The sequence below is a fragment of the Phyllostomus discolor genome, chromosome 14 (genome assembly GCF_004126475.2).
Source record: "Phyllostomus discolor isolate MPI-MPIP mPhyDis1 chromosome 14, mPhyDis1.pri.v3, whole genome shotgun sequence".
NCBI classification, from domain to species: Eukaryota; Metazoa; Chordata; class Mammalia; order Chiroptera; family Phyllostomidae; genus Phyllostomus; species Phyllostomus discolor.
Window position 1 is genome coordinate 17,718,670 of NC_040916.2, and position 15,013 is coordinate 17,733,682.

The window sequence follows — 15,013 nt, forward strand, 5'->3', positions numbered from 1 at the left end:
TTGAATTTGTTGACGGGAAATAGTCTACCTTCATAGAGGGAAGAGGAAGCGGTACCAAAACTTACCCTTCAGTCTCGCAGGAGATTTTGCTGACATTACCCACCACATAGAGAAGTAGGGATGAGAGCTCCCAGGTAGCATTCTGGGAGGGAAGTTTTGATACCACTATGAATCAAAAACTTTAAATGCTCGTTGTTTCTAGTTAATGACCAGTCAGTTGATACTAGGGGTCCTCTGTTGAATCTAATTGCATAGCAACCACACCATTTTTCCTTAGATTGCATGTTTAATCTGGGCTGGGATGGGGAAAGGCTTTTGCAGAGTTGAGGGGAATAAAAACGCCCTCTGAGGCTGCCTCTGGCCTGGAGTGCTTGTGCCACCCTGGTCCCTGAGAACCGTGGGCAGCCCGCACAGTCCTGGGGAAGCACAGTTTAAAAACCATATTCAGAGATTAATCCCCCTCCCCCTTCACCCTTATACATTCAGAAAGCATTTCAGGGTTCTTAACTTGCATATTTCATCTTTAGAGTCTTCCCCAAAACTGGTGTTCTAGAACCCTAACTCCACCAATCAAAGTTTACTAAATGTTCAATCAAGTCATTTTTCCTACATGATAGAAGGGGAGTTAGCCATTCCTTCTCTGTTTTCCCATAGTCCTCTGTTCACACTTTTGTTATAGCATTTATCATGTTACACCACAATAAGTCATAATTTTTTAAAAAACTCTGTCCTTCCACTAAACTTTTAGTTTTTGGAGTTCAAAGATCACGTTTTATCTCTATATCCTCACCATCTGAGCAAGTGCCCAGAAGTTAGCAGGTGCCTCTCAAAAGTGCCCAGGGCTTGGGAGGTATCCATGGCTGCCTCCCGAAGGGCAGAGCCCTGTCTCGCTCCCTGACCACGGCTCACACTGCACCGGCCTGGTGGCCCCGCCACACAGCAGGGGCTGCTGGTGCGGTGTCCTGGCGATGTGCCCGTCCTCAGCTCCTTCCCTCAGCGCTTAAGAAAATGCACAGGCTGTTTCACTTTCCTAGGTGAAGAAATCGAGATAGTTACTTGACTTTGCTTTTTAAAAATCACCATACATACTTTCTTTTGGGGCGGGGGGCATTTTTATTTTAGTTTTCAGTGACAGTTACATTTAATATTTTACATTAATTTCAGGTGTACAGAGTAGTAGTTAGACATTTATAAATTTAGAAAGAGATCCCCCTAATGATTCTAGAACTCACCTGACTTCGTATATAGTTACTACAGTATTATTGACTATATTCCCTATGTTGCATTTTTAAATTTAGTATACATATATTTTCTTTTATAATTGTTTTTCAATTAACAGTTGTCCCCATTTCCCCCCCATATTTCTCCCCTGCCATACTTACTAATAATGTCAATCACTTATCCATAAGTAATAATGATCCTTATTTTGTGTGCCAGTTTCTTTAGGAGCTCCCAGACTCCAGTATTTTTCAAAATGACATGCTGTATGCACTTGTACATACTTTTGTACTGTCCGGTGACCTGACCGCTCTATCTCTGCTGAGCAGGAAGCAGGTCAGATGTACCCCAGTTGAAGTGAGAGTAGGTACCTGGATAGTTGAAGTGTTCCTAAGACAGAGTTAAACCGTATTGGGAGAGTTCACCTACCTCCTCGCTTATCCTCCATCCAATTTCTAAATAAGTGACTCTTAGTTTTAAATCAATTTAGGCTTTGATAATAAGAAATAGTAACAAAATAACATCATATATATAGTTTTTAAAGATTTTATGTATTTTTAGAGGGGAAGGGAAGGAGAAAGAGAGGGAGACAAATGTCGATGTGTGAGAGAAACATTGGTTGCCTCTCGAATGTCCTCAACTGGACACCTGGCCTGCAACCCAGGCACGTGCCCGGACTGCAATCAAACCAGTGACCCTTTGGTTTATAGGCCGGTGCTCAATCCCCTCAGCCACACCAGCCAGGGCAACATCATATATTTTTATAGAGATTTTAATTCAACTCAACATACACTTATTATGAATCTATGAGACAAAACATTGTGAATATTTGCTTCTCAGCTTCTTCACCTTTTAATAGTGTATTCTCTGTTGACATCTACATGTATGTTTAATAACATTAGTTAATGGAGTGAGATACAAACCTTTGCTATGGGCAAAACTGGTTAGTCTTGGCCTTATTTCATTAAGTCATCTAAATATTATTTTTATAATTTGATTTAAGCCTTTGTATTCCAGAACACATTGTGAAGATACGAAACAGTAAGAAACATAAAGATGAGAGCCACTGGAAAGCCTTTTAACTGTCACAAACAGTAATTTTATTACTGCTGTAGCAGGACAGAAATTACAGCAACTACTAATTTTTTTATATAGAGAATTTGTTTTATAATTGAACACAATTCCAGCATAACAGATTAGATTCATGATAAAAATTATTCTATATTGAAATGTTGGGCTACTCCAGTGAAGGACCAGATGTAGTCTCTATTGGTTTTTGTTTTTGTTTTTTAAGATTTTATTTATTTACTTTTAGAGAGAAGGGAAGGGAAGGAGAAAAACATCAGTGTGTGAGAGATACTTCTATTGGTTGCCTCTCGTGCACCCCCGCTGGGGGCGTGGCCTGCAGCCCAGGCATGTGTCCTGACTGGGAATCAAACTGGTGAGCTTTCAGTTCTCAGGCTGGCACTCAGTCCACTGAGCCACACCAGCCAGGGCCCTTCTGTTTCTTAAGTATAAGGATGTAGTCACAACATTGAAAAAGTAACCAAACATTGCTTGTATTTTGGTGAAATATAGTAGGTGGTGTTTTAGTTTTCCAAGAGAAAGTTCTGCTTTAACTGAAGTTAATTGCAGTTTCTTGGCAGAATTTTATGTTCAACCAAAGATGAAAGTAACAGCAGGTTTTAGAGTTTCAGAAACCAAATGGTAAACTTGAGTGAGAGGACAAGTTTTGGTCTGTAGAACCATTGTTTTTAAAAAGACCATTAAACATGAGTTCTGTTTCAGATACTTTAATATATAAACCTGTAATTTTTTTCACATTTTTAAAAATCAGGAAAACCAGGATCGAATAAATCAGTTTCACAAGGCCGAGGCCCCGTTGTCCTGGCAGCTTTCCTGGCTGGTGTGCACCGTAGGAGACAAGCTAAGGGCCCATTCAGTTTATTGTAAATGTTTTGAGCCATGGGCCACCGGGGCCAGTTCTGGGCTTGCTCCCTGCCTGTTTTGGTTCTGACCTGTACCCCACTCTGTCACGGAAAGGGACAGTATAGCCATAGATACAGATCTCTGAGTTAGTCTTCCAGAGCCCTGACACCAGTCTCTCCTTCTGAAGCTAGTTCTATAATATAATGGAAGGGATATGATGTGAGGCTAATGAAGAACAAAAAATTATGGAGCCAAACTGCTGGCATCCAAATGTTGGGTCCACCACTTCTTAGCTCTGTGACCTCGGACAGGTTACTTATCTATAAAATGGGGTAACTGCAGTACCTGTCTCGTGTGGTGCTTATGTGGATTATAGGAACGCATACACACAGGCATCCTAGAACAATATCCAGTGCAAAATAAGTTATGATGTCACTGTTGTCACTGTTCGCTTTCATAGTATTGCTACTGAGAGTTCCCCACAGTCAAGACCCAGGACATAGGCTTATGTTGGGGGCTAAAATCACATGTCAGTCTGGTACTAGGATGCGGAACAGGCTGTTCGCTTTTACAGAAGAAATTGAAAAACGGGAGGGAGAACCAATGCTATTGGGTCTGCATTTGAAACTGTAGAAGCAAGAGAGCAAGAAATCCTGTAACTCACAGACGGTTACTCTAGTCTTGAGATCAGTTGTGGTTCATTCATACTGTAGACTGGCGGAAAAAGCTCTGGTTAGTAAGCCCCAGGCTTTGCCGAGAGTCAACTGGCTGTCTACTGCATATGCTGACTTAACAAGAAAACACTTTGGGTGACTTGCATACGTAGGTTTTATCTAGAAGTTGGCACATAAATTGGGAATTAGAGCAAGAATTAAAAATACAACAAATGAAGCATGTGCAGAACCATCTCACCCCCAGTCGGATTTGATCTTCCCTGTTATGTTTTGTAGCTTGATGCTATGCAATCTATCAGAATTTTATTAATCCCACTTACACAGGCAGCCATCTGGACCTTCTCTAAGCAAGACCAGAGCATATACAGCTAAAATGATTGATGGGCTCTGGAATTGATTAGTTGTTCTGTGAGACAAATGAACTGTTTTGGCAGAAAATACCAGAGGTCACTGCTGTGGTCAGACACAAAAGCCTGTAGAATTTTAAAGAGATTCTTTCACCATTGACTTACAGAGTTAAAAATTTTAAACAATGATGGATTTTGAAAATATTTTAGAAATATCTTTCCATTGGCCACTCTCTAGTTCTGATTATAAAAGGGAGGATATAAGTATTAAAAACTAGAATGAATGTGATTATTTTATGCTTTAATTTTGTATTTTTGATGAAAATATGAGCTGGAGTGAAGTAGTAAACAAACATTACACTCTGAAATTTTTCTGAAAAGGGTATGTTTAGAGACAAAGCTACAACACATAATGTTTTACTGTAAGTGACTTATAAAATGGTATGAAATTCCATGTAGTTATTTATTCAGAGCTTCATTGTTAGATAGCAATCTGTTTGGGGGGGTTATTTTTCTGTTTTTAATGAATCTGTGTAAGACTCTGACACTTCAATAGTATGTGTTTTTTTAAAAATTGAGTATTTGGGTTTTTATGCTTTCAGTGGGTTAAGTCATTCTGGAATTCCATGGTCTCATTAACACCACTGCCCTTAGCACCAAAAAGATGATCCTGCCTCCTTTAGTGTGTTTGGCTGGTAATAGTGAAATCCTTCCCTATTTCACTGTGTTGCCCACGATCAACATTGTGTTAACACTTTGGTGATAGGTGATAAATTGGATGACATATGTCTTGTTTCATACTGGTTATTCTTTGAGGACTACACAAGTGTGGATAGGCAAGTGGGAAACTCCCCCTTGAGAATGTGACTGCTCGGAATGAACTTGAGTTATGGATTTATTCAGCCGGTGAAACCTCAGCTGGCATAAATAATTGAGAAAGCAAAGGTTTGTCTGCGGTGCGTACCTCGGGGACTCACGGCTGCCTTCCTCCTCTCTACCTCCCTTTCTTATGAAAATGATCCCAGTTGCACTCCTAGATAATAACACACCAAGCAATTAAAAGCCATGGGTGGCTGGAGAGAGGAGAAAAGGTTTAGTTAATGAGCTTTTCCTCTTCCAGTGCCCAGGAGAGCCTCAGGAATGACAAGGCGATTAAAGCGAAGAGATAATTATAGATTATGTGAAAATGGGTCCCTTGAGACCGGTGGGTCTTGACATAAACAGTAACTGTTGCGAGAGCCTTTTGGCTCTCACAGTCACCCTTTTCTTACGCGCTTTCCTCGGCTCCCATGTCCTCGGTGCCATGATGCCCACCATGCAGATGGGCAGGTCCACCTGTCTGCAGGTCGGCAGCCCTTTCTGAGCAAGAGGGTCATGCGTCGGCTGAAGCCAGCCCGTCATCTCTTCCTCTCTCCTTATTTCTTGTGTCTTTCCCCGCTTCTTTTTGTCTGCTTCGTTCTCTTCTCCGTCTACCCTTTCTTCTGTCTTTCCTTTCTCTTTCTTGTATCCTTGTCTGTGTGTAGCACCTGTGAAATGCTAGGCACTTAGACTTGTTTACAAAGTTGTGTGTGTGTGTGTGTGCGTGCACACACATGTATACAGATGTATAAACTTATGGGTGTGCCGTTCCCGGGTAGGTCTCTGTGTAATAATGTCCTACTCGCATCCCCTAACATATCAGACAGAGATTCTGTTTCTTCAAGTTCCAGAATAATCTGCATTCGGCTACGTTTTGTTACTGCCACTATCGTGCCCTTTGCATTGTCACCGCTGCTCTTAAAACAGTCGTCATCGCTTGGCCAGGACACACAGAACGGTTTGGGGACTGGATTTCCCACTTCCTGTGCCATCTCTTCCCCAGATTTATAACTCAGATCTCATCATGTCACCCTTCTGCTTAAAGCCTCTTAATGATTTCCCATAGCACTTAGGGTAAAATTCAAAAACCCTTTAACATGCCTTACAGGGCCTCTCCCATCTCCGTCCCATGCCAGTCCCCCCCTCCCTACCGCCTCTTTGTTCACTCCGCTCCAACTGCGTGGGCTTATTTTTATTTCCTTGAAAGTCAGATTAACATTCGTTAGATGAATTGACTGACCCCATATAAGGATGCATGAGAAATGACCCCAGCTTACAATATATGCTAAAATCCTATGGTAATGATGTCAGCTGACATTTATGGACCACTTATATGCTAGTAATTATACTGCAGTTGTTACACATTATTGTGATCTTCAGAATGATCTTATAAGACGTAGGTATTATTAATATTCGTATCTTACAGCTGAGGAAACGGAGACTCAGAGAGGTGAGTCCACTTGCCTGAAGTCACGTGGTCAGTAACTCCGTTCTCAGCTGCTACGCCCTGCCACTCCTGAAATGTCTAAGGAATCACTGTCATCTCCAACTGATGAAATTCAATTTGGCATTTTCTATTATATTAATAATAGTAAATATCTTCAGCTTAAATATTTTAAATTAAACCCCATCCCACTTAGTGTTTTTAAAGACATGCTTTCCTGGTAAAAATGGAGACTGCAGCCTTTCATTTATCAATACACTGATGATGATGTTTTCTTCGGATTAATTGTTTTTATTGATTTCAGACTTACCTTAATGGTCGAGAATATAACTCAGCATTGCAGAGCCTGTTAGTCAGGGACTTCGATAGATTTTTCTCATGTGGCTGCTGGTTTTGCAAGAATTGGTCAGAATTAACTGTGTTTTGTTTTATAAGCATTGGAAGTATCAGAAATTTTCAACCAACTTTTAGAGTTAAGCATGTTTTAAGCAGTGAAAATGCATTTTCAGTAACTAGTATCTTTATAAGTCATGGCTAAATAACTTTTCCAGTATAATAAGTTATCTACAAGAAGTATACATTGGTTTTTTTTTTGGTCATTGCTTGCTTGAAAAAAAAAAGTGAGAAAAATATATGTTAATTACATTAACAACATAAACAAGATAATAAAACTTTTTTGAGGCTTTTAGAATCTTCTAGTCCTAAAACTAGGTATACTGCTTATTTATCACAGTCTGGAAATAGTTATTACTTGGTGAAAGAAGTTCCTATTATGACACAGCAGGAGTGGGGGGGACTAACTGGTTATTTCCCATGACTAAAATCAATTGCAGATCTAGTAGCTTTTGGGTTCGAGGATTGTGATTCAGTATACAGGGGTGGGCAAAAGGAGGTTTACAGTTGTGATACAAATACATAATACAGTAATAAATAATACTATAAGAACATAAACTTCTTGCATGCTCACCACTGTAAGCCTCCTTTTGCCCACCCCTGCATGTTAACTCTTCCAGTCTTTGTTCGCTTCCCCGCTTGGCACTGCCTGTTCTAGACCTACCCCACGACCTCACTGACTCTGAGCACCACAGGTTTGGGAGCACCACTGTTTAAATACCATTGGGACGAACATCCCACTAATCAGTGGTAAGATGCTGCCCATTCCAAGATCTATCAGAGATGTTAAAATGCAGAGGAAATTGTATTTCAGAATCAATGGAATCTGGCAACTTAAGAACAATTTCTAAATGTCTATTTGTCATCTAGGATTTTAAGAATTATTTTAAGAACAACACAACAAATGACCATAAAACCCCACCTTTCTTAAGTGCCTGGATCTGAGTGTTCGGCTTCCTGAGCGCAGTTGCTGCCCAAGTGTTCCTCCTCCAGGGCTTAGGCTCAGGGTATTTTGGAAAGGCAATGAGGTACTAGTGGCAAGACTTTACCTGGGGATCATAGTGTATCACTTACGGTCTTTGGTAAGATTGAGACTTGAAACTGTTTTACAAGGTGAAATTAACATCTGAAATTTGAATTAGATCTTAATTAAGAGTGGGGACTTTTCAGGTGCTAAATGTGACAGCTGCGACTACCATTTAATCCCCAAGTCAGGAGTTGACTTCACCTAATTTGCTGCTCCCAGGGCAGCCTTACACCAGCTTCACTGGAAACCTTTGAGCAAGAACAGACTCTTCCAGGTGGAGGTGCAGCTGTCAGTGAAGTTAAGTCTGCCTGTATACATGGTTTATATTCATAAATGAAAACATGCTTTTTTAAAATGCAGAGTATCTTGATTTCTAGGTAGACATTTTATCCAACTTCTAAAATATTGATGGTTTAGTAATATCAAGTATTATATAAAATGAAGATGATATATTTACATATACAGTCATAGCATATAAAGATTATATAAAAAAAGAATCAACATTAGACTTTGGGCTCTTGTATTTGGCTCATTCAATAGGATGTTAAAAATCATTGCCAAATGAGGTCAGTGAGATGACATCATTACTTCCTAACATTTATTTTTGGACAAAGTAGTAATCCTTTACCTTCCAGATCCTCTACCTATTCACCAAATAAATTAGAAACTTAAATTCCTGCAACGCCGTGACATGCACCGGCAGTGCCAGCGGGTTTCCCGGGACAGGGTGCCTGGAGAGACCGGCTCCCAAGGTGCCGTGCAGTGTGGGGGTCAGGCGGACGTCCCCACGCAGATCCAGTTCACTCCTCAGGCTCAGAGACTGGGGAGAAGGACGCACAGGTGAGCAGGCCCTCAGAGGCAGAGGAGCAGTAATAACACTCGTCTGAAGCTGAGGTGTGAACGAAAAGGCCTCTTTGTTTACCCAAGGGGCTATGCCAGTGTGGCAAGCCAAGTGCCTGGGGACTCTGGGTGCCCTCGGTGTGAGCGCCGAGGGGCCCAGAAAGGGAAATGACTAGTCAGGTGACCACTGGCGCCCATGCAGATAGAGCGGGAGGGAAGGTGAGTCATCCTTCTCTCCTTCCAGAGTTGCTTTAGCCAAGGTTCTGGGGAGGCCTCGTGACCACGCAGTCTCCCCGCTGAGAAGCACCCGAGAGTGCCTGCTTCCTCCGGCTGGTTCTTTTGTCGGTGCTCAAAATGGGCCACGCTGACTTGTGTCCCCTTAGTTGTCTCTCTGTCTTGTTTCTGTTTTTCTAGGTGCGTTGAGGGTAGTGTCTGGATCAAGTAGCTCTTCAGGTCTACCTGGGAGACATTCCTGCCTCACCTCGTCAGTAGCTTCCTTAGTCTAAGAGGGCGATTTTCTTTCCCTTTTTTCCAGGCTTTGGAAGGTGAATGCCTGTTTCGTTCCCCAGCTGACTCGTAACTTGCACTTGCTCCTCCTGTTACAGGCAGTGAGCATGCCCAGTTCTTGGTGATCTGTGTCCAGCTTGCCCCCTGACCTTCGCACCCGACCATAGCCAGGTGCTTGCGGTTCCCCCGAACGCCTCTTTTTGGTGGAACTTCTCCTTTCCTTTCTTTTCTTCCGAAGCCTTCAGTTACCTGGCTGGTTGTCCGCTCATCCTTCAAAGTGAGGATGATGTGATGTCAGCTCTTCTGTAGTGAGTTCTCTGATCGTCCCTGGCCGATAGCCTGCTCCTTGCTTTGAGCCTCTGCTTCCTAGCATATTGGGTTAGAGCAGTGGTGTTCAAACCTTGCTGATGTAGTCCCTAAGAGAATTTTGGGAAACTGTATTTCCCTTTTACATTTTTGAGATGACATCTAAGAAATTATTTAAAAGTTGAAATAATTTTCGAAGGTGTAATTTCTGGCATTTTGTAAATAATGAAAATTTAAAATAAGCATTTTTCTTTTACATGTATCTGATGGAATCTAAATGCTGTAATGAGAATCAGTTTTTTAAAACACAAGAACATGCAACCATTGAAGGAAACTGGGAAAATGGCACATAAGGTCTATTATTTCTTACAACTGCATGTGAATCTTCAATGGTCTTGAAATAAAGTTTAATTCAATAAAATCCTGATCTTGACTTAAATATACATGAACAAGTTGTTTAACAGTTAGAAATTTTATATCATCTTTTATTCTACTTCTCCCTCATAATTTTATTTCAAAGTAATATATTTTGTGTAGTCTTACCATGCTACCATAATTTTCTGCAACACAAATATGTATGTAAGTTGGACTTTTTAAAAATTTAATTTTTTCTTACTCAAAAGCTTTAAGCATTAAATTTTCTCTCATTTGAGTTATAATTATTTCCATACAGTTGATCAACATACATGATAAATTTTGTCAAATAATTATCAAACATAGGTAAAATTTTATTGAAATTGTGTGTGGTATGGGTTTTTTAAGTAGTTTAACAGATAAATATTGTTTTTATTAGAATGAGACAGGGTTTAACTTCAAGCCGGCTTTTTGTTTTGTTTACTTCACCTCTTTATCCTCTAATCTTAGTTGTAGAAGGCTTCCCAGCCCCAAATTTTTACCCAAATTATCTCTTTATTTGGTACCTTGGAAGATTTTATATCTTAAGGCAGTACAAACTACAGTCCTATTGCCCCCAAACCTTTTCTAGTATATTAGTTAAACAGTATTTTTATGCAAAAGAGTAAGAGGTTTAATTAATAGTCATTTGCTAAATCTTAATCAGCTCTTTTGGCTGTATTTCCCAGAAGTAGACCATAGTACCGAGAGAGGTGTGTGCTTTTCTGTTGTAAACTAGGCCTGGGGCGGGGGAGCAGTTGAGCAGCGGGAATGTTGGAAAGGACAATGGTGATGAAATATTTACCACGAAGCCTTTTCGGGTAGATCAGTTTAGGAGAGAGGGTGTCATATAGAAATTGGGCTGAAAATTGATTCACTGGACATTTTCCATACTTACATATCCCCTTAAAGGTCTTTGTAGGCCTCCAGAGCCCGCAGGAGTGCACCCCTGAGTCTGAGGAATCAGGGACATATGTTTGTATTTGTGTAGATGTTGGTTTACTCTCCTTTGTGTTTTTATTTAAGAAATAACTTTCCATTGCCAATTTCCTGGAGTACTGTTTTTATATCTGATTAGCAGTTGCGTGGTAAATAGATGAATTGAACTGAAATAGTTATTGAATGTACCTATTAAATAGCTAGATATCTCAGCTAGCCCCATAAATGTGGCTTTTAATTCTATGAGACGGATGAAGCAGTAAAATGGACTGTCGGTGGCCTGCCATGAAACCTCCCTGTTTGAACTAGTCTTGACAGGGAAGTGCGGTCTTTGTAGAAAGTGGTGCAGGTGGCGTATTCAGGAGCGGGCAAGGCTCTGTTCTGTCTGTGAGTGAGGAAAGACACCATTCTTAGACCCCAGCCCTCTTTTCCATAAAGGTGTGCCTTTAGATTTCAAAAGACTTTCAAAGAAAGCCAGTGAGGGGTTTTTTTCCCCCTTCAGATCTATAAATATATTTTCTGTCAATTTCAGGAAATTTGGAGTAATCTGAAGAGAGACATTCTGTCTTTTGCTAGGGATACCGTGGGACATCCTTGAGGGCAGCATCACAAACATAACCCGTACTTGTCCGTAAAGAGTGGGTTTGATAATCTCTCTCCCATTCAGGAGAGGGAGAAAGGTGGCTGGGTACGAACTGTAAGAGAAAGGAAGATCCGCTGAGACCATGGGGAAGGGCCCTAACTTTTATTCAGGCTGCACTGCACTTGGCAGTGGTTGGAATCACTTTCACGTGTTTCATTGAAGTATGGATGTAGAGGGAGATACAGCCTCTGGGAGGCTGTATTGACAGGGAAATGTAGAGGGAAAAGAGAGAATTTGATTTGTCTATTGTACGTAATCTTGTTAGGGGGTAAGGAAGGAGATGTGGAAAGATGTTGTTCCAGATGTTTCTCCGTTTTGGCCACTAGGTGGTGACATTGTATTGACAGCTTGGTTGCTGGCAAGTAAGATAGACTAGGAGTGTGGGTGGGTAACTAACAATAAGCCCAAGCGAATCACTTAATTTTTTTTGTATTAGTTTCTCAACTCTGTATCACATTTGTGGGGATTTTATTGAATTTTTTGATATTTAATTTACATTGTATACCCTGAGGTATTTTATAAATACCTCTATGTGTTTGACATGCTTAACAATGATAAACTACAGATGATAAGCAGATATTCAGATGAAAAGTACCCCCTGCCTTCCAGAAAATCATGTACCAAATCAAACTATTTGATACATATAGGAAACACTGACAATATATTGAGCAAAATAAAAATCTAAATGTGTGTCCTACATTGACTTTTACTGTTCACGGCACAGGTATACGTGACGCACCTTTGGGGTTCAGGGAGGGGGACCTCTCCGAAGGTCCTCTCCTCTGTGAGTAACCGTTGCTTTTCACTGGGTTTGTGCAACTGACACGCCAGGACCCTCCTTCCCTCCCTTTCTGGCCCCACCATCCCATCGACTCCCCACCATCGACTCCCCACCACGTTCAGAACAGCATGATTCATGTCGTGACTTAAAGTGACACGGTCCTTTCTCTCACCACGGAAGTTGCTGCCTCGTGAATTAGAGGGCTCTCTGTTACTGGATTGGAGGGAAATTGGTCCCTGTCATTACTCCAAGTCGGTATTCTGAGTACACATTTTCATAGAAACTGGTTTTTGTGGTAGTGAAATATAGCTGAAGTGGTACTGTTTGCAACCTTAATTTTAAAAATTAGACTTCTTTATTTCCTTTCAGAGTAAATAATCTAGAAAGACATTTTTTCTCTTCTTCAAAATGGACATTTTCAAGAGACTATATATTCCTTTAAAACATACTTTTTTTCCTGGACACAACCTCATTTTCTCCAGCTTGAAGCCGGCTGTTTCTCCTCTGTACTCTTTCGGGCCTTTTCAAAGATCCAGTTTTACCTTATGCTAATGATTTGTAGACAGTGTCATCCCAACTGTACTGTGCATGTATCGGATGCCGAGCTTCTTGTTTATCCTTGTTGCCAACGGAATCTTGCCCGGTGCCTTGCATGTAGTCGGCGCTCAATTAAATGCATCAGATGCATAAATGAAAACTTAAATGATTTAAGGCCAGAGTGGTGTGTTTTAAGTTAATTACCTCTGGCTGAAAATAATTGTTGTAGGGAATAAAGTATTTAAATTGGCTTTTAAAGTAGAAGGACCCCTATGGGCTAGGGGCTTTAATTTCTGATGAATGGAAGCTAAGGCTTTGAGGTTGTAAAACAGTAGTTATAATTTTAGGGACTCAAACTGCATTCTTTTAAGCCTAGAAAATGCAGTCCATGTATGGAACAGTTTCATTGCTAGTATTCCAAATCACTTATCCTTTTGAGAATCTCGCTGAAGCCCCCCAGACACACACACTTAGAAAACTGCACATGCATTTATTTACACAGATGATTCTGTGTCCTATGTTAGAGAACTCGTAGACCTCACGTGAAGAACCGCTTTAGTTCCTAGAATATACGGGGATTGACTCGTCAAGATGCAGCTAGATGTAATAGAAAATGTGGTGTACACCAGATCAGTTGATCCGAGTGAGTTCTAGCTCTCGCGTTCTACCTTTGGTAAATGTGACGCCGTTGGTAGGCCCTGCAACCTGTCCTTGCCTGTTCTTTGTCTGTGAACTTGTAGATAAGAGTAAATGAGTGTAGGGCATTGACGTACTTAGAACGGTGCTGGGCACATGGTATGCTTCTCAGTTTCTGTCCCCAGGGTTTGTTTCTATTATTTCATGAAGGGTTTCTGAATTCTGTGATGCTCTAATACCTTTCCCGTAAGCAAATAACTTTTTACTTCTCTTTTCCTTAAGAAAATTACCTTCGTGTATAAATATTTTAAACTTGGTTAGCTATCGACGTACTGTTCTGTGGTCCTGCGCGACAAGCAGAAAGCTGTACTGTGATCTTTTGACGCCTCTGTAGTCAATACAGACAGTCCAGTGCTCCAACCGCAGTGCTGCGGGCGCAGGTTCCTGAGTCGGGGAGCGCGTGTCCATCAGCAGTAAAGTGCCCGGGAGAGGAAGCACAGCGATAATCTGCTCAAGATGTTGTGTCAGTAGCGAGCTGGCGTAACTTGTTAAAGCGATGGAGCTTTTGCCCACAGTTGCAGTTGCGAAGAACTTGAGTCTTTTCAGGGGCTGGATGTATTTCGTCTTATGGAAAATCCATTATTGTTCATGTAAAACTCTTTATAAAAACAGACTTCATTAATGTTTGTCAGCAGCAAACAGGTTGTTTAAAAATATGTAACTTTTATGGGTTACCTAGTAAGACACACACTTTTTATTTTTATTGTAACTAGGGAAGAAGACAAAAACATATTTGATTACTGCAGGGAAAACAACATCGACCATATATCCACAGTCATCAAATCGAAACACGTGGACGTGAATATGAAAGATGAAGAGGTATGAGAAACGTCTCCTATCATTATTTCTCGCGCTTTCTTGTTCCGCCCCAGTGCTGCTTTCCAGATGGCAGGCCCAGGAACTACAGCCCAGAGGACAGCGGAGTTCAGGGAGAACATCTGAATGAGGTTTCTTCTCTGTCCGTGCGGTAGAAGGTGCTAGGTGGTACTTGCACTCAAATGACTTGTATTTGCTCATGATAAAGGGAGTAAGTGTTAACATAAGTGAAACCTCCTACAGGTAATATAAAAATATTCAGAAATAGCTTTAGTGTCCTCTATCATTATATCTTAAATGGTATATTGTCCATTGCTCAGTGAATAGATGTCTAGAAAACTGTCAGAATTTTGGTAAATCCAATCATTCAAATGTGGTTCATTATTTAAATATACTTTGTAAAATATATTACTTTATAAGTTTATAAAGTTTTGGGAATAAAACTGTTTACATATTGAACTTAAATTGTCCGTAAGTTATAGTTGTTTAAAAAGGAGCAAACTTTACTAATTCACTTTTAATAATTTTTCTGTCTCTGATAATGCAGTGAAAGCTGACTGAAATGACCAAAGGTAGCAATTTTGGGGAAAAGGACATGGAATGATCATAGGTAATATGGAGAGTAGATAAATAATCAACTTACGTATTAACTGAGAGCTCTCTCT

At 40.6% G+C, this 15,013-nt stretch overlaps 1 protein-coding gene across 2 annotated transcripts in view; it reads left to right on the forward strand.

Moving 5' to 3' along the window:
- ACBD6 (acyl-CoA binding domain containing 6) overlaps positions 1 to 15,013 on the forward strand; it is a 127,749-nt gene that overhangs the window by 41,152 nt on the left and 71,584 nt on the right. For both annotated transcript variants that reach the window (XM_036015732.1, XM_028530739.2), the window contains exon 5: positions 14,246 to 14,351. In XM_036015732.1, the coding sequence (XP_035871625.1) occupies positions 14,246 to 14,351 (106 nt within the window). The remainder of the gene's footprint in view (positions 1 to 14,245; positions 14,352 to 15,013) is intronic.